Source organism: Cynara cardunculus (genome assembly GCF_001531365.2).
Source record: "Cynara cardunculus var. scolymus isolate 2C chromosome LG 8, CcrdV1, whole genome shotgun sequence".
Classification (NCBI taxonomy): domain Eukaryota; kingdom Viridiplantae; phylum Streptophyta; class Magnoliopsida; order Asterales; family Asteraceae; genus Cynara; species Cynara cardunculus.
In genome coordinates, this window is record NC_037535.1 from 5,421,309 (window position 1) to 5,441,865 (window position 20,557).

Here is a 20,557-nt window from a genome sequence, read left to right on the forward strand (position 1 = left end):
ATCAATTAAGTCTGAAAAATTCGACTCAAGGGAGGAGATACGCACCTCAATTGGATCGAATCATGTAGAGGTGTATCGTGACCCGTAAGAGTATGAATGATACGCCATGATGAATATAAAAATGCTTATAACCAATTGGTATCAAAGTACAAGATTAGCTTGCAACAATAAAACAGAATAAAAGACCCAAAAAAAAAAGATAAGCAAGAAATGAAGCATAAAAACTAACAACAATCATCATTACCAATCCTCGGCAACATCCACAATAAATTGATCGGTCCTAACAAACAATAGAGCATATTACAACCTAAATTGTAAGACTGGCAAGTAGGGTATATTCTCCAAGGGTTGGTTGTGAATGAGATTTAACTTCTATGTTTTAGGTAAAAAAATTTGGGTAGGGGGTGGATTGAGATTTTAGACTAACCATACAAATAATTAAAGACGATAAAAAGAAAGCGTACAACAATGAACATAATCCAATTAAAGTTAGGCTTGTGAATCATCAACTTCCCAAATACAATTTCTTTCGATCAACTCTAGACTGACCATAAGTGTTGATATGCATTGTACACTATGTTTATCTTTATGATTAGACTATCATGAGAAGCTCTATGAAAGTCCCTAATTAGTGAAAACAACTCTAACTAGGAACATAGAAGTTGAGCTACTAACTCCATCAATAGTGAGATAAACACCAATTCTAAGTAACGATCATATGGCCAATCATTTAAGCTACATTATGAAACTTTATAACACATTTCAAATAATCTAATGATCGCTCGAAGTATTAATTTCTATTTTTTTCAACACTAAGAACAATTTAGTACTCCAAATAGATGGTTTAACAGATGGGTGATAATGGTTCTGTAGGTAGTTCAATAGCTAGACTAGACAACAATTCACATACAATTGACATTATGATACCTACAATACCTACTCGAAGATCATTTAGACAACCACAACTGCCTGCTTAGCTTAAAGATTATCAGTGTCATTTATCCTAAACTGATTCCAAACCTATTTCTTTATATTCAATCAAGGATTATTTATGCTTACTTTATTTGTTTGATCACCACAAGCATTGTGTTTGAAATCCCTACGAGCAAAAACCACATGATTATTCACAGGTCAAATTGATCCATGAATGGTTGAAAGCCATGGAAGAAGAGATAATGGCTTTAGAGGCCAATAATACATATGTTGTTACTTCTCTTCCAGCAGGTAACTTCCCTTTTGGTTGCGATAGGTTCATAAGATAAAGCATAATTGTAAATAGCTATGTTATTGAAATATAAAACCCATTTAATAGACATAAACAAAGGCTACTAACAATATGCATGAATCTGTTGTCTTTATTGAAATATTTTCTTCGGTAGCTAAGTTTGTCACAACTAGGATTTTATTAACATTGGTTACTTATAAGGGATGACACTTGGATCTATTGGATATTAACAATGTATTTTTGAACATCGAGCTTTTGTGGAAGTTTACATGGACTTACCTCCTGGATTCCCCCGATAAAGAAGAATAAAGTTTTGTTTGAAAGCTCTCCATAAGTGACTTTATGGTCATAAGCAAGCTTCTCGACAGTGGTACTAAAAATAATCAGATACTTTTTATCTCATTTGGTTTCATACATGTCTAAGTTGAATTTTCCCTATGCACAAATTTGGGTAGAGATTCTTTTATTGTTTTACTCATATATGTGGACATGGAACATATTGATTGACATGTTTTCGCTATAGAAAAAGTGTTGCCAAAGCTCAATTTTTTGGTACTGCATTATGATAACAAGTTCATCCATAAAGACTATTTATGGGCTCAATCAATTTTACATCATATTTCTAAGCTAAAATATGTTGGTAACAAATTCTGGAAGACACGTGCTATTTATTGTAAACCAACGAAGATTCGATGATTGTCATGTGTGTACCTAGGCTTGTCAGTAGTACATATATTGTAACGCCCCATAATCCAAAGAGGCTTAAGTTGACCTAATAACCTCCAAATCACATTAAAATCATGGTAAGAGTTATTGGTAACCCAAAACTTGAGACTTATAAGGAGCTTACAAGTCTCTTTATTATCCATCTAGGATGAGTTGTCACAAACTCCCCCCTCGTAATTAGGGATGTGGGATTCGCCAAACATGTTACAAACACCCCCTCCTTGAGGACTCACACTACAAAAATGCAGAGTATCAGCGAGGGAAATTTCCCTTGCAAATCCGTCGCTGATCCGTCACTGATACTCCGTCGGTCAAATGCTCGTAGGTAATACGATCAGCGAGAGATATCAACGACAAATTTGCGAGGGATACTTTTAGCGACGGGTCAGCGAGGGAATAGATTCAGCGACGGATCAACTAATTTGTATTAATCTAAAAAATAAAAATTTTGAAATTACATAATTCCTGTATTTATTTATACAAAACCTGCCATAAACTGTGAACAAATTAAAACTAACCAATTCATACAATTTAAAATATCCAATTCATACAATTTAAGATATTCAATTCATACATTTTATTCTTCAAATGCATACAATCTAACTACCGGGAAGTGGGGGAGGGGGGAAAACGTATCCTGACTACTGCATAAACGCAGCAAAATACTCCGATAAGCAGGCCTGTTCGGCTAACGCAACAGCTTGTCTGGCCTGCTCGGTTGCTGACGCAGCTTGTCTGGCCTCCAAATCTGCCATATTCTTTCGTTCAGTCTCCAGTTCCTCCTCTACCCTTGCCAACTACTCTCTCAACTCCGTTACCTATAGATATTCAATATTCGACAAAATCAGTAATTTATTCGCAATTTTAGTAATGAGAAAGTTTATAACAATATAACCAACATACATTCGCTCTTGACTCGTATGATGACCGGCCAGTGCTACATCTACTCGTCATAGCATAAGAGGGATCCTGGGTGGTACCGAAACCAAAGATGCAGCCTTTCCTCCGTCCTCCGACACTCTGCTCCCAAAGAGATGCCTCATCAGGAGGAGGGCTATCGGCACTAAACTGTGACTCACTCCTAAGCGATTGAAATCGATCATATGGTGCACCAAAACAAAAACGGGTGATGTTATATATGTAGAAATTTCAGCAGCATAACGGCTGTAAATCAAACCTAACCAATGCCTGTTTTTAACAATTAAAACATTCTAATAATACCAATGGTAATCATATTCTCAACCTATCTACTTAACCTAACGTCTGCCCAACAATGGTAGCTCAAACTAATCGCATCACTATGTTTATTAAAATATATTACCTTAGACCTACCAAACGTATCTATTAACCAAAGTAATTGTTTTAGAAAACTTACATGATACCTAGCAGCTTTGGGGTAACTGAACTGAGTAGGATCGGTAGGCGGGTCGAACGAACCTTGATCGAACTTCCGGTTTGTGCAGTGAGTGCGCTCAAACACCTCAGTAGCAGTCGGCTTACGACCCATTACTTTTGCCTACATTACACAATTATTTTAAACTGTTAGTAAACATAAAGAACGAATTACATTTTCAAAAAAGATTATATATACTCACCATCCTGTCTTGATGTTGTGCAGTACTGATCGATCCCCTAGTGTGTTTGGACGACACCTCCTCAAACTATGTATTCCGATTAGCCCTATTGATCATGGATTTCCTTTTCCAAGGCTCGGTATCCCAAACCTGTTAAAAACATAGTACATATATAAGGCGTTACAAAACACATGTCAGTTCAAAAAGCTCACAATAGAGATACATACATGGTTAATCATCTGAAGCAAAAACCTCTCTGGGATCCATACAGGACGGTGTCATCTAATACGTGAGAAGTCCTCACTATTCCATTGCTGAGCAACGAGATAGTCCTGTGCCACAACCCATTCATGTGCAACGCTTATCCAATTCAAGTACCTATTGTGCATGGCTTTGGTCCATAAATCAAATTACCCATTGCCTAACAAAGAAAAATGTCTTCATTGTCTCGGATGACTCGATGTCGGCATCTAATTGTTGGGGCCTTTCCCCGACCCCGAACCTGTCCAAGATGGGAACTCCATGGCCACCTCTTGTTCATCTAAACCCCGAAAGGCGTCTCCGTGAACTCAACAATGTCATCGGCGCGTGGGTCGCCACGCCTGCCAGCATAGTTGCAGCTCCTACTAGACATGGGGCTGTCGCGACTACCATGACGGCCTATACCGCACTCTCGGTGTGACATCTCCTGATAAAACAAACATTAGATTATATCATGAAAAAAGATAATGACAAATCATGATTATATGTACAATTGTGAAATAAGCATACAGAAGACAAGCTACTCATCAGAAGAATGATCAGATAATATCAGTTCATCTTCATCATTTGAATCATTATCTATGTCTTCAAATTCTGGTTCATCCTCACTATCTTTGTTCGATTCGTCGCCACCTTCATCTTTATTTATATTATGGAGTACGTTTACCTCCCTATGGCAAGCCGAACATCATCGAGCTCATTTCCCAATGCGAACGTTGTATGAGTTACCCTTTTGTTGATTTGAAAGAATTATTCTCCATCCACATGATGCCACGAGCCTTTGTCGTGACAACCTCCCACCAATCTTTCAAATTCTTTGTCATCGAAGGATATGAAGTATAGTAGACTTGTTCTACTTGTGATGCTAGAACGAATGGGTCGTCGGATTTAAGTCTAGACTTATATTTGGTATCTACCAAATTGTGTTTAGGGTCAACTCTAACCCTCGAGGCAATATCAAACCAAGTGCAATTGAACATGACAACCACTTGTTGCATTAAGCCATAATACTCCACCTCTATAACATCATCTAACATTCCATTGAAGTCAGACTCACACTTGTCATAGCAGGACCCCCAACACATATACCATTATTATGGGTAATTCAACCGGATCCATGGGTTACCGTATGGAACTTGTAACCATTCATAAAGTATCTCTGATGCATGGTGGCATAACGGCCTGGTCTGCGTGCTAGGGATTTTAATTGTTCATTTGAGTCGTTCAACTCGAACATGACCTATAAAAGAAGGTCACACGTAAGAAACACATAACGTACGTCATTGCATTTTGTATATTAATACCAATGACCAGTATATATATACTTACGTGGTGCGAGAACCAGTCAGCAAACCTCTCCTCCTGAATTCTATCAAGTTCAGCATCATCAATATTCGGTTTTGTTTGTCGAATTTTTTCATCAGTGAGGGATTAGCGACGGAATCTGTTTTTGGCCAATCCCTCGTCGATCTGCGAGGGATTTTTTCCCTCGTTGATTTTCGTCGTTGATACCTTGTTTTTTAGTAGTGTCATCATGCTCGATGAGGTACCCTATAGGCAGGGCCGTCCCTAGAGGAGGGCGGCACAGGCGCATGCTCAGGGCCCAAATATATTAGGGCACAAATGTTTCCCTTAAAAAAATAGTAGTCAAAGCAGAACACAACTGGACTGGATGAACAATAGTGGAGGGGCTCAAAAGAATTTTACACATAAAACCTTAATGAATTGGAGATGTTTCACTCTATCGAAAAAAAAGCCCAGGGGCTGAGGCCCCTATGGCCATCCACCCCCAGTAGTCTAATAAATTAAAGGAACCAAAAAATTGTAGCATATAATAAGAGACAAAAATATTTTAGTAGATATTAAGGGCCCACAAATATATCAACTAATTAGTTGGAGAAGAATTTAAAAAAAAAATTAATTGGCCATTGGTTATATGATATTGCTTATTGCATCTCTAATTTTTTTTTTATCTCCAACAAGGTCCAATAATATTGACTATTGCTATCTCTATATGCTTGACTGTTTTTGTGCTTCAACAATTCAACGTTAGGATCATGTGCTTTCTATTGTTATATACTTTTGTTGGATATTTTTATCAATTTCTGCTTCTATTGACTATTACTATTTGGTTATGTTGTTCTAATTGTTTTTGGTGACTATTGTTATCTATTTTTGCTTCTATATAATATATTTTACTATTGTTTGACAATCAATCTATTGTTCTTATAATTTATGACATGTTTCATGGTTTTGTAGTTAATCAATAAATTTTTTCTACTAGATTATTTAGTAATATCTCATATATATGTCATGTTTCATAAACTTTTAATCTTAACATCTTATTTTAGTTGAAGAAAAAAAGAAAGAAAATAGAATTTAAATATTTTCATCAATTGTTTGACTTATATATCTTTAATTGAGATTCCATCACACCACAAGATTCTATTAAAATGCTCAAACAATCATTTGTTAAGCTTGCATATTATATGTTTAATTAATTATTTATTTTTATTGGATCTCAATGGATCATCTTTTCTTTCATATTCTTATTGATCTTCATTTGTCTACTTGTCAAGAAAACCTTGATAATCTTCTTTATTATTTATCTATCATTGACCCTCACAATTACTTCATTCACACGAATTCTCTTTTTATATCAAAATAACACAAATTTCTTGTTATGAACTAAAAATTTTATTATTTTTTATAAAAATTTATCAACCATAATTTATATACTCTTGGTTTCAAGTTACCTAATAAGAAATACGTAAATTTAAGTACTCTTTTACATATATGTAATACAGATAAATAAGATTTCTTTCCTCAGTAAATTATTAGCGTTTCTTTTGAGAAAATGTGCATTTTAAGCTTGTTTTCAATTCATTGATTAAACTCAGCCTTAGGTGTCATCCCTTAAAACTGGTAGAGGGGGGCCCATATAAAAAATCTGGAAAGGAAAGCAGCAGGGACGACAAAAAGAGAGCATTTTCCACTCAATTTTATACTAATGAAAAATATTTATTAAATTTTTCGTACTTATCGGGATCACTACAAGAAAAGTAAGCTTTGACGATGTGCCTATTAATTAGCGATGACATGTTTCCACCACAAGTTATAACAACGACATGTTGTTGTTGTATATACTCTTTTTGATGATAAATGGACTTTTGGCGACGATAAAAGTAGTTGCTACAAGCCTTGTTTCTTGCAGTGAGCCATGTTTTACGTTCGCCCAAAGCCTATAAATTTTCAGGAACATGCCTGCCTATAGGCCAAAACAACAAGCTAACCCAATACCCTCCAATTAAATCAACCTAAAACCAACGTGAGAGTTATTACTAACCCACAACTTGAAGCTTATAACATGTTCACAATTCTCTTTTTCTATTCATGTGGGACGGGTTTGTCGCAAGTGATTTATTTTTAAGTTCCATTTCATATGAGTTGAGCATTGATCTAAAATACAATAAATAAATTAAAGTTGACAAAAAAGAACTTGATAGGTTCACATGTTGAAGCCGTCTCATTCTAGCGTTGTTTTATTCACATGGGGTGTTACCCTTTGCCTTTGTCATTTAATAGCATGATTTGGATCGTGATAATGCAAGGCTGAAACTTTGGCTTTGTATCAAGAGACCATGGTTCATGCATGGGGGACTTATGGGTTGGTCTCATATATATGACCCCGTAGGCCCGAATGCATAGAGGCTTTTAACATTATTTATTGACTTATTGACGACAAGTTCTGTCATGTATAAGGCAAAGTGAATTAGATAGATGGATTTCTTGATGAGAGGACATGTATGAAAACAGCATTCAATTCTCAACCACTAAATGTTGAGTGCTGAAATCTTTAAAGTCGGCTCAATATTAAATAAGTTGTAAATCACAATATAGATACCATAGTATTACTCATTGTATGTATTTGTCTATGATTAATTAGATATATTATTCACTACAAAAATAACTACTTTTGTCAGAGGAAAATGTCGTTGGCAAAAGTCTTGAAAGATGCCGGCAAAAGCTTAACACTTTTTGCCGTCGGACTTTTCCGTCGGCAAAAGTTTTCGTGAGAAGTTGGTCTCTAAAAGGGTTTTTGCCGGCTAACAACATGGGCCGCCAATGAAGATACCTTTGCCGGTGAAAGATAGTCGTCGGTAAAATTTGAAGTCGCCGGCAAAAACGTATCTAAGAATCGTAAAAAAAATCCTTTTCTTGACGACTAAAGTCTCATTTGGTTTGCAAGAATAGAATGGATTTAGGGGAATTTGAATTTCAAATCCATTTCAATCCCATATTTGGTTTGTTGGATTTTCTGGATTTGAAATCATAGAATTTTGAAATCCTTAGGTGGCGCTCTGGATTTCACGTGATTTCGTAGGATTGTATGCAATAAAGTTTTAAAAATGTTAAAAATATTTATTTGTAATAATCGATTAATAAAATTGTAATTAATTTTTTTTGTTGTAAATGACCGAATCCAATTCCGTTTCAAATCCTACAAACAAAATACACCAATAATTTCAAATCCATATTAATTTCTCAAAAACAATCATGAAAACCAAACGAAACCTAAATTCTTTTTCTGGAACTAATTTTTTCCATCGGGAAAGGTTTCCTTTGACTATTTGGTCAAACGTTTATTGGCCCAAAAATCCCCTGGCAAAAGTTTTTTTAAATTTTCACGCATAACTTTTTTATCGATGCAAAAACTCACCGACAAAAGTTAAGGTTGACTCTTTCGGTCAAGTTTTTGCCGACAAAGAAGCCCGTTATCAAAAGTTCGTTGTACTTTTCGGTCAACCTTTTTACTGGCGTAAAAACCCGACGGTAAAAGTTGTTGACCTTATAATGAAACATTTATCGATGCCTACGGACGAATTTTTGGCAATAAAAATAACTAATAAGCAAATATAAAAGCAACTTAAAACATAAATTGGCTAATTAGTAAAAGAACATTACAAAGATATCTTTTAAACATAATCCCAACCAAATCAAAATATCATTTCAAACATATATAAGAAAATAAAGGTAAATAAAATGTACTAGTCAAGATCTTCTTCACCGTTCATCTTCCTCATGGACCGACTCAGATGGTTGATTAGGAGTTGCGTCATCAAAGATAAGTGAAGGTGGAGGCGGAGCTCGTCCCATTGAAGATTAGAACTTAGAGACAAAAACAAATGTCTAATATATGTAAATGACTAACTATGTTGAGTATAATGTTAATTTCTCTTTTCTTTGAACAACAAGGAACCAAATTCTTTAAACCAGAACCTAGCGAGACGTTAGATTACAAATTTTCTGAAAAACATGAAAGAGGATTACAACTCCGGTTTACAAAAAAAAAAATTCAAATCATTAAGGTCATAAAATTGATTTGATAATTAATTCTAATACTCAAGATAGTACTAATTTCTTGGCCAACGTCATAAGGCATGCATATGTCAATTGGATTTCCAAATCGTTGCTACAACGACCTTCTATAGCCATCACCAACTCTGACCAACGTAACTTTATAGTTCTGCACGATGGCCATCTTGGTATATGGTTGCATTGATGTCTATTCTAATTAATGATTAGCGGGAGGTCCGGATTAATGTACTAGGACTATCGCATACGATGATACCAAGGTATGGCATAGGGGACCATAACCCTCAGAGTAACTACCATTGTGTTATATTTTATATTTGAATGTCTAAATATCATGTGCATGACTATAATCTGTGAATTTGGATAGGGATAACGTTTATGTCTGCATTGCTTACTATCAATAATGGAATTAATTAATATGTTTTTTTGACCAGATATGTAACACTTATAACATTCATTTGGATAGGATGCACAATCAAATGAATCTCATATTGCGTCAATTTAAAAAACGATCATTATAAACGAAATATTATCAAACTATATAATATAATGTATGTTTTCAAATGTATATGCAATGTTAGGTAGATAATTAATAAGGTCTAGAATCGGTTGTAATATGTGCTTGATCTTATACATACATACATATATGTATACATACATACAATATAAAATATATAGGGTCAAGTTCAGGGAAAAACGTAAAAAAAATTGAAAATTTGAGAAACATTACGGTAACGTTCATCTGGAGGTATGCACTTGTACATACAACTAATTTGTAAGTTATGTGTCTGGTGTACACATGTATATAAAAATCAAGAAATAACTTCAATTACTTGTATGCATATGAGAAGAAAGTCAATTTGCCAGAACGCGAGAAGTTTCGATATCATATTTGATTACACGTAGATAGGCACGTTTAATCATATATGATTAAACACATATTGCATTTGACAACGCATAGCTTCACCAAGTCACTTGCGTCTCCGTCTCCTTTGGGTGTGTTTGATCACATATGATTAACTGTGCATATCACGTGTAATCATATATGATCTTAGAACTTATCGCATCCTCACAATTTGATTAACTTCTTGCATGATTATGTAATAACAACAGTTTATCATTGGTACCAAACTTAAAATGATTAACTTCTTGCGTGATTATGTAATAACAACAGTACTTTTATCATTGGTACCAAACTTAAACTTAATTTGAACAAAACTGTAACTTGGAGTGTATATATATTAATGCACCATACAGAACCCTGCAAAGCTCACAAGAGATTATGATTATCAAAATCATAATTTACCAATAACAAATTAATCTACTGTGTTATAGTTCTATGTACATAATCTTCATCCTTGACCCTAGAAACTTGCAGCATTTCTGCAATGGTTTTATAACTTCTAATGCCATTTCATTCCATTATTTTCAAAACTGTTTATTATATTCTTTGAATAAGTATTCCTGAGTTTTGTTTCTAATTTAATTATGTACTGGAGACTTCTTCCTAGCCGGAGTATAATCCATTCCAGCAATGTCTATATCATACGGGTAGTGCTTCGTGCTGACCTCCGTCTTCCAGTGTTTAGAATTTTGCAGCGAATTGAACGAGGAAGTCTCTTCCTTTCCTATTAGCCCATGAGTAGACTGGACCTCTGCTTCTGGATCATGTTTATATTCATCACTCTTCTGTGCAAGAAAATAGCTTTACATTGTTAAAAACAAGAAATCTTTTACTTCATTATTGCTCCTAAATAATGATAGTTTTGCTGATTAAGAAAAACCAACCTTGGTAATAATAGTGGTAGTTTTAGAGGATATGATTTTTGTCATAAGCTTTCTATTTGTTCCTGCAAAACAAAGGAAAAAGACTTGAGAAAAACACATGATTAATTAGGGAAAGGAATTCATACCATCAAGGAAGGATTTTTCAACAGTGAAACAAATTTGATTATCCGAAGTACGTAATCAGAGAACTACAAAAATGATTCCTTTTCTCTATATAGAACCCTTGATCTTTCTAGAACTAAAATCTCGCATCGCCAATTAGATTATACCCGATATTCTAGGACGTACCAACATAAACTAGAATACAAATCAAGATCAATAGTGTTAGTGAATTTAAACAAGGTCAAGAATGGGGGGGTTATAATTTTTTCTAGCAGGTGGAGACATTTCATCTTCTACAAATTTAGTAACGAATGTTTTTTAGTTAGGCAGGTGGGAGATATCAATGGTGACTAGGTGGGTGGTGTCTGGGGCCATAGTAGTCTTCATGAATCTTTGGCAGGCAGTGGCCATCATGAGAGTTCTTGGTTGCTGCTTTACAAGATAATCTTCTCTTCTTTATTGTGTTACCTGATGAAATTTCAGCAGTCTGTACCAGTGATTGACCATCTTCACTGCTTCCTTTAACCAATGAAATCTATACCAAATTAATAAACAAAAGATCATGAGATAATCCATACCAAATTGCAAGAAAGGCCTTATTTTTACATTAATTCATGAATGAAACACCGACCTTGACGATGTCTTCATGGTTGCTAGGTGATAAAGTTACTTTTCCCAACCTTATACCTTCATAAAAATCAACAGAAACATTTATATCAAAAGAACAACCCCATGAGAATCATTTTTATTGAATATACCAAGCAATTTGATATATTTTGGCACAGTAAAAATACCTTGAGCTTTATAAGTTAGGAGACTTGACAAAACCAAGATGGTGAACATCAGATAAATCTTCATACTTGTGAAATAAACTGAAGGAAGAGGCTTCAAAATATGCAAACTTAAGCTGTTTCAGAGGTTATGTGTGTACCCAATTTGAACAACAAATTGATATATCGTCTCTAGATCTCAGTATCATAAACAAGGCAAGCAAGAAATCTTGAATTGTGTGTAAGATATGCGGTATCCCAGCTTCTATATATATGAGGTAAGGGTAAGGGACCCACATCAGGTAGGGTTTCTATACCGTTTTCCCTAATTCTTTAATTGGTTTTGTAATTGTTATAATTTCATTAGGTGTATTTTGATATCTTAATATTAAATGATTTGGGAGGTTTTCAATGAAAAGGTCCCTGTAGAAGGAGGGGACAAAACTGTCCACATTAAAGTTTGGGTTTCCATTCTCTTGAAGTTACATACTTGTACCTCCTTTTTGACCAACACAAATGGTTAGAAGATGAATATAAAGAGAGAAAAGAGGATGGACTGAACTTTTAGGGGTCATCTACATGACTTAAACAAGTATGATGTTCCCTTAAAGAGGTTTCCAAATTCCAGTTTAGATTTCTTTATAAACCACACACATACATAAGGGTTCCCATTTACAGATTAGATTTCTTAATTGACCACACACTAGAACACATACACACACAGAAACATGCCAATCTAGTTCTTGTCCATCAATGTCATCTCTTTTTCACTTCTCCTCCATCAAAAGAAGCTTTCAATAAATGCTTCATTTCAAATGAATAACGAAATCTTATGGACATGATTATATAATAGTATATGTGGTCCTTGCATGCACTACAACAAAATTGATTTTATATTACACTCCCAAATTCTAAGTGTCCTAATAAACCTCTTTATAAGACCAAAAAATTAAATGTCTTATCTAAAGGTGTTGTAATAAGTTTATATGACGTTTTTCGATGTCGTAATAAGTTTTTTATGACATTTTTAATATAAAACGTCCCATTATCAACTTTATAGGACATTATTTGAAAATTTGTCATATAAAAACAAATGTCCTATAAAAAAATTGAGTTTATAGGACATTTTCTCAAAAGTGTCCTATAAAGTTGATAATGGGACGCTTTATATTAAACGTGTCCTAAAAAACTTATTACGACGTCAAAAATTGTCATATAAACTTATTACAACACATTTAATTAGATAGGACACTTTATTTTTTGGTCCTATAAATATGTCTATTAGGACACTTACAATGTGGAAGTGTTTTATAAAACCGATTTTATTGTAATGATTAGACCCATATTTATATATTTTAGAATAAGGATAGTACCACTCATGTACCAGAGAAAACCATAATTGGTTGGTCATTATTCCACTTATATAGTCATCTAAGGAATAATTAATTAGGGCTTTAAATTGTTGGAAAAAAGTTAGTTGTACAACTTTTATTTAGAATGATTGGTTTTGTAGAATGCCAAAAATATCTCTATGATTACTTAAACACTTGCTTCTCTTTCTTGATCACTCCTATTATTTCATTGGATTCTCTAATAATTACTTTTCAACTCTTTAAATTCGATACCGTTTATTTTCTTTGTATTTCATTTTTAATGAAATGTCCAAGTCGATTAACAGTTGCAGAGTTAGTCTCTCCATAATACATTTGTAAGAATGTTTATAGAAACCCTTTAAATTTTTTAAAAGATCCAAGGGTCGAAATTCTTAACCCAAAACAGTACACCATACATTTATAAAAAAGGCACTGCACTTTCATCCCTCAAGGCTTAATTTATTCGTTCTCCTACCACAAGTATACAATAATCTCTATGGAGAACAAGCATTGTTGCTTTCTTTTCAACCCGGTATAAGATATAGTCGGTTTTTGTTAATATTGTGTGTTAAACAATGACAAAAATTCACTTCACATTCTTCTCCATTTGAAAATCCCAATATTTTAATTTGCTCACTATCTATCATCAAGAGCAAATACATTCAACAAAAAGAGGTCTCGGATGCCCCAATGGATCAACCATAAAAGAAAATAATTTGTTTTTCTACGCATTCTTAAAACATGTATCCTCAGTTATCGAATATTAAGAATCTGCCACTGTCTTTCATCATGACTCCGCTTCTTAAGTATCTCGTATCATCAACTTTGGTATAAGTTGATAGAGATGCTATTTTTACCTCTTTTTTTATTAACCTGGATATCCAATCCGCTATGTGAACCGATTAATCGTAGAACGACCACCTGCTTTGCAGATAAACCAGAGTCATCGTATTTGAACCTCCGTAGCCACAAGAGAATTTTTATTCCTTCTTGGATTTAAACATGTGACCTCCTGGTACTTTTGATCTTTGGAGTCAAACTCAAATCAATTAAACACCACCCGTGTGGTTTATTTTTACCTTTTAGTTGCTTTATTCCTACACTTTAAAGTACAAAATTACGGTGTAATCATATTGATCTTAAAACTATAAGGTTAAAAACTGCTAATATATTAAACCAAGGGGGAGCTAAGTAGACACTAAAGATATGAAAACAAAAAGTTAGATTAGGGTTCACGTATGGGACCTATGAGCACGTGGCAGGGGACATATGGAGTTAATGTGACGGCGACAGAGGATGGTAAGCAATCGCCGTCAGCAGACGTGGAGGGTGTGATCGCCAAACTCATAGAAAAACCTAACCTGGCAAAGATGACGTGGCACTTAACAAGTCACACCCCTATGTTGGGGATTTTGTGAACAAATAGACACCGGAATGAATGTTGCCTTTTTATCATGAGTTTTTAATTCTTTAAATAATAAAACACCAAAAAGAACTAGTAAATATCAAGTTAATAATATTTTGAGTAATTTATGATTTTTATACATGTGGTTTATGAATAATTTTGATTTTGATTTTTACGTTTTAAAATTTGTCATTTTCGTTCTTATGTTATTTTTATCTCTAAACTAATTTTTATTTTTAAGTAGGAGAGACCAAAATAGTAATGAATTATAAATTAAAAGAACCAAAACAATAATAAATTATAAATGATAAGAATGAAAATAACAATAAATTGAACACTATAAGGATGAAATTAAGGGTGTTCATCTAAATTGTCAAACCGCACAAACCGTCCATAGGGCACCATATCGCACTGCAAAACGTGGTTTAGAACATTCATGGTGCAATTTGCGGTACACATTTTCATCGAACTGCACTTTGCGGTGCAGTGCGGTTTACGGTTTTGAGTTACTAAACCGCAGTTCAAACTGTACCGCACAACATATTATATATATATATATATTTAATATATATATATATATATATGTGTGTGTGTGTGTGCGTGTGTGTGTGTGTGTAACACCCCAAGTTCCACGTTTGCATATAATCATGTGTGTGTGTGTGTGTGTAACACCCCAAGTTCCACGTTTGCATATAATCATGTATTTCATATATCAATAAATACAAATAATACACCTTTGGTCCCAACTGTACAAGAAGTTATATTACAAAATTTACAACCAAAAATTTCCAAAATAATATTCTTGTATATGATTTGTATATATAACAAGTATTCCAAAAATCTATCAGATAACATGTTGTTCTTCATAAATCAAATAAGCATAACAGGAAAATTTTACATTTCCCCCTTTCCCTTATCCCTAGGCAAAGCTTGACCTGCAATGCACATTTTTAAACATAAAATGAGGGTTAGACCTGGAGATATAATGTTCGGCAAATCGGGAATGTTCAATAAATCTTTCAGTATATTCACGTAACGTCCGACTACCCTGTTCCAACTTCAAAAAGTCTTCTTCCATTTATCTAACTACAACTTTCATAAATAATTGTACTTTAAATCGATCAAAAAATTCCGACCAAGACATTGTTTGCAAAATATCAGGTTTGACTAGTGACTCCACATTCCACCAATACAAAGCATTAGATTGCAACATCGATATCGAAAATCTGACCTATTTTCCTCTGGCCATTTGCTGGTGTTGAACATAGATTCAAACTATTTTAACCATCACATTGCTTTTACTGGTTCTCTTTCTCGAGAAAATGTTGCGGGCTTACAGGTCAAGAACATCTTAATATCACCCCCTTTGTTGTTGGTTGATTGAAGTTACGGATTTACCTCAACTCTTTTAGTTTCAATTCAGGCCGGTACCCTAATAATAGATGTCAGAGTGTCTCTAAATTTACTCATTTCTTCCGCTAATACATTCCCGGTCACATATCTAGGCTGTGGCATAGGTTCTTGGTTTAGATTTCCAGAAATTGGTTCATTCTGTTCTAAGGTAACTCAGATTGACTTCCTCTTCCCGTATTTCTTCCACGGCCTCTACCCCTGTCTCTTCCTCTGCCTCTACCTTCAGATAAACTAGTTGGAACATTATCAGGTGAATTTTCTCTTTCATTTGGGTTGGGGAGAGTGATTTTTTTCAGACATTCGGGAATGACTGCCATCTGCAAATTTTTAATATTAATAATCACATAATCACATTCCCAAATATAATAGGGTGTCTAAGTATAGATATGCATCTGTAAATTCATAATTACATTTGCCAGTTGTAATTCGAATTTACCTTACATACTGTCCTCTTAACCCATCATTTTTATCCCAATGGTTCTATCTATGTCAGGGACCCTTATTATGCAAATAATACAGTTTAAGTCTATGTATCAAGATGAATACCTAAATCCCTTAAACCTAGCTCTGATACCAACTTTATAACACCCCAGGTTCCATATTTGCATATAATCATGTATTTTATATATCAAAAAATACAAATAGTACACCTTCGATCCCAACAGTATAAGAAGTTATATTACAAAATTTACAACCAAAAATTTCCAAAATAATATTCTTTTTCACAACTTGTATAGATAACAAGTATTCCAAAAATCCATCAGATAACATGCTGTTTTTAATAAATCAAATAAGCATAACAAGAAAATTTCACATTTCCCCTTCCCTTTATCTCTTGGCAAAGTTTGACCTGCAATGCACATTTTTAAACACAAAATGAGGATTAGACATTGGAGTCTAGTGAGAAATCCTTTTTCTTTGCAATTACAGGGTGAAAATCACCAAAACTTGTTATAAATTTATATTTGAAATCTCACGAATGTCCAACAACTTTTGTAAAATATAACTCAAATATCACAAACACAATGTGAGTTATAAAAAATCATTCCTTACCACACAGGTAATACAACCACTCAAGTTCTTATCATTCGATGCGAAATACCTAGAGCTCTTATGGTTCATAAGGACAAGAGCTCCTAATCTCACCTTTAAAATCTTACATGGAAATGCAACTAGCCAGAGTTATTGGTTATTGGCTAAAAGTTTTAAAAATAAGAATTGTATTTGAACTTAAAAGAAAATTGGATTTTAATGATAACCAAAGACCGTTTGGGTTCTTTAATTAAATCTTTACTTTTTAAACAGGTTAAAGTGTTATTAAAGCTTCTGGCTATAAACCATTTTCCTTCTCTGCACAACGTCATTGTTATTAGATCAATAAGAGTAATAATTCCAAGTCTTCACATCACAAAGAAATGATAACTCTGAATCATTGCATCTCATGGATATAACAATAAGAGTTATGATCAAAACACAGATTCCACAATTGTCACTCTTATCCCATGGTACACCTCTTCTTGATATGTCACTCTTCTCTAATGGTACACCTCTCCTTGACATGTCACCTTTATCCCATTGTACACCTCTTTTTGATATATCACCCTTATGTCCTCAAAAAATGTAATTGAATTTGACATTTTTAGCAAAAAATGGAATTAAAATAATTTCAACATCGTGGCCAATGACTACCCTCATCAAACAACATATGGGCGATGAACCCCTCGCCGGTCAACACTTGGGCGGTGAACTGCCCTTACCGGAGAACACTTGGGTGATGAAACACCCAATCCGGTCAACACTTGGGCAATGAAACACCCTCACCGGACAACACTTGGGAGATGAACACCCAATCCGGATAACACGTTGAACGATGAACATTCAATCCGAACAAGGCTAGGCGATGAATGAAACATCCCACCATGAACTAACTAGTACTATCAAGCAAAATTCATACAATACATACATCAAGTTCCAATATTTACATATATTTCAAGTCATTCTACAAAAAACAACTCAACAACATGGATTAAAAAAATTGTCATAACCAAAAACTTTCTTCCATAACTTCATTACATCTTCCCTTTGTCTTTATCCTTTGATTGATGACCTGCAAAATAAATTATTACAAACAATTGAGGGTTAGACTGAAAGGTCTAGTGAGTGAACTTCCCTCCTACAAATAAAATCTATTGTAATAATCTAATACAATTCAAACCTGATTTTTAATGATAAATTAGCAATCATCTATCGTGGTTACACCGCCATTTTATCTATCGCAGTTACACCGCCATTTCAACTCAAACAATATTATGAGTGATGAGGGTCAATCCGGACAATACACTATCGATGAAGGGTCTCATCGGACAACACTTGATCGGTGAGGGGGCTCATCGGACAACACTTGATCGGTGTAGGGTCTCATAGGACAACACATTGATCGATGAAGGGTCTCATCGGACAACCCTTGATCGATGAGGGATCTCATCGGACAAACCTTGGTCGATGAAGGAGCTCATCGAACAATACCTTGATTGACGAAGGAGCTCACGGACAATACCTCCATCGATGAAGTTCAATCCTAACAATACCTTGACCAAAGAGGGTCCTTATTGGACAATGCCTTGTGCGATGAAGGGACATCATCGGAGACTGCTTCGTGCGATGAAGAGTGATAACAGATTTGAAGTAGTATAAACCCTTATACCATCCAATATTGTACAACAAAGTATATTGCAAGAATTTTAACAATTTTTTTTTGCCAAATCATTGTAAAAACTCACCTTCAAAACCTTCCTAGATGCCTTTGTTCTTCGCTTTTCAATCCATTGCTTTTTGGTAGAGTTTCTTTTCTAAAACCAGCCACCAAAACCTTTCTCCCATCCTCTTACTTACTATATATAATAAGATTTTGAAGTAAAATAAAAGCGGGGGGGGGGGGGGGGGGGGGGGTTGGAGGCGATGCATAAGCATGCACCTCCTCCCCCATATACATTCACCACCTTTTGCTCCCTTTCATTGGACCAAAATTCTTAATAACATAAGAAAGGCGACCATGGTTTCACCCTTGGTCCCTCCATTCCTAACAACCCCAAACTTTTCCCCTGAACTTTCATAACTGATTACTTTCAAAACCCGACAAATTAAAATTTTAAAACCGAACATTACAATATCCTCTCTTTAGAAGAATTTCGTCCCGGAATTCCACTAAGTAAACAAATGAGAATAGTTTACTCTCATTTCAGACTCGGGTTCCCAAGTGGCTTCGGACCCTTATGATAAGGCCACTTAACTTTCACTAACCCGATTTCTTTATTCCTTATTGTTTTTATGTTGAAGTTTGTAATGGCTTCAGGGGTTTCTTCAAAACACAATTTTTATTCAATTTTAATCTTCGGTAGAGGCACAACTACTTCTAGATTTGCCAGACACTTTCATAAGTTGGACATATAGAAAGTGTTATGAATACCACTTAACTCCATAGAAAGCACTAATTTTTATGCCATTTCTCCAATTCGTTCCAGGATAGGAAATGGTCCAATATGTCTTGTGCTTAACTTACCCTTGTTTCCAAAACGAATAACTCCTTTCCAGGGTGATACTTTCAGCATTACTTTATCACCGACTTGAAAATCAATCGGCTTCCAACGTTTATCAGCGTAAGTTTTCTGTCGATCTTGAGCTACTTTCATTCGTTCCCGAATCTGGTTAATTTTAATAAGCCATCTGCTGAACTATTTCAGGTTCAACCAACTGTTTCTCGCCCACCTCGTTCCAACACAATGGTGTTCGACATTTTCGGTTTATAATACCTCAAAAGGTGTTGCTTGGATACTCAAGTGATAACTATTATTGTAGGCGAATTCAATCAAAGGCAAATGACTATCCCACGATCCTTCAAAGTCAATAACACATGCTCGAAGAATATCTTCTAATATCTGGATTGTTCGTTCACTTTCCTCATTCGTCTGTGGATGATAAGTTGTATTCAACTTTATTTGCACACCCATTTCTCTTTGAAAACTCTTCTAGAACATAGACGTGAATCGACTGTCTAGATCAGAAACAATTGATAAAGGAACACCATGACGTGTTACCACTTCATCAATATGTAATTTTGCCAACGGGTCCATAGAATATGATTCTTTCATCGGTAAGACATGAGCAAACTTAGATAATCGATCCACAATAACCCATATGGCATCAAAACCCTTCGGTGTTTTAGGTAATTTGGTTATGAAATCCATAGTAATGTGATCCCATTTCCAAATCGGAATTTCTAACGACTACAACTTACCATAAGGGTGATGATGTTCTATCTTCACTTGCAAGCAAGTCATACACTTGTCAACATGTCTAGCTATATCCTTCTTCATGTCCGGTCACCAGTATAATTGTTTCATATCTCGATACATTTTATTCGTACCCGGGTTAATAGAAAAACGAGATTTGTGGGCTTCACTTAAGATGCATTCTCTGAGATTACCATAACATGGTACCCAGACTCTGTTATGAAAACATAATAATTCCCAGCGTCTTTTACCAAT

The 20,557-nt window shown here is 34.7% G+C and overlaps 1 protein-coding gene across 2 annotated transcripts; it reads right to left on the minus strand.

Moving 5' to 3' along the window:
• Positions 1–10,369: 10,369 nt before the first annotated feature.
• LOC112516949 lies at positions 10,370–12,065 on the minus strand. 2 transcript variants are annotated; one of them, XM_025124212.1, is made up of 5 exons: positions 11,847–12,065; positions 11,684–11,739; positions 11,521–11,587; positions 10,951–11,012; positions 10,370–10,848 (listed from the first exon to the last, which is right to left on the minus strand). In XM_025124212.1, the coding sequence occupies exons 1-5, from the start codon at positions 11,908–11,910 to the stop codon at positions 10,645–10,647; spliced, it is 453 nt and encodes a 150-aa protein (XP_024979980.1). In that variant the 5' UTR covers positions 11,911–12,065; the 3' UTR covers positions 10,370–10,644. The 2 variants fall into 2 exon arrangements, with proteins under 2 accessions (XP_024979980.1, XP_024979979.1); XM_025124211.1 differs by having other exon boundaries at positions 10,370–10,851.
• Positions 12,066–20,557: the final 8,492 nt, after the last annotated feature.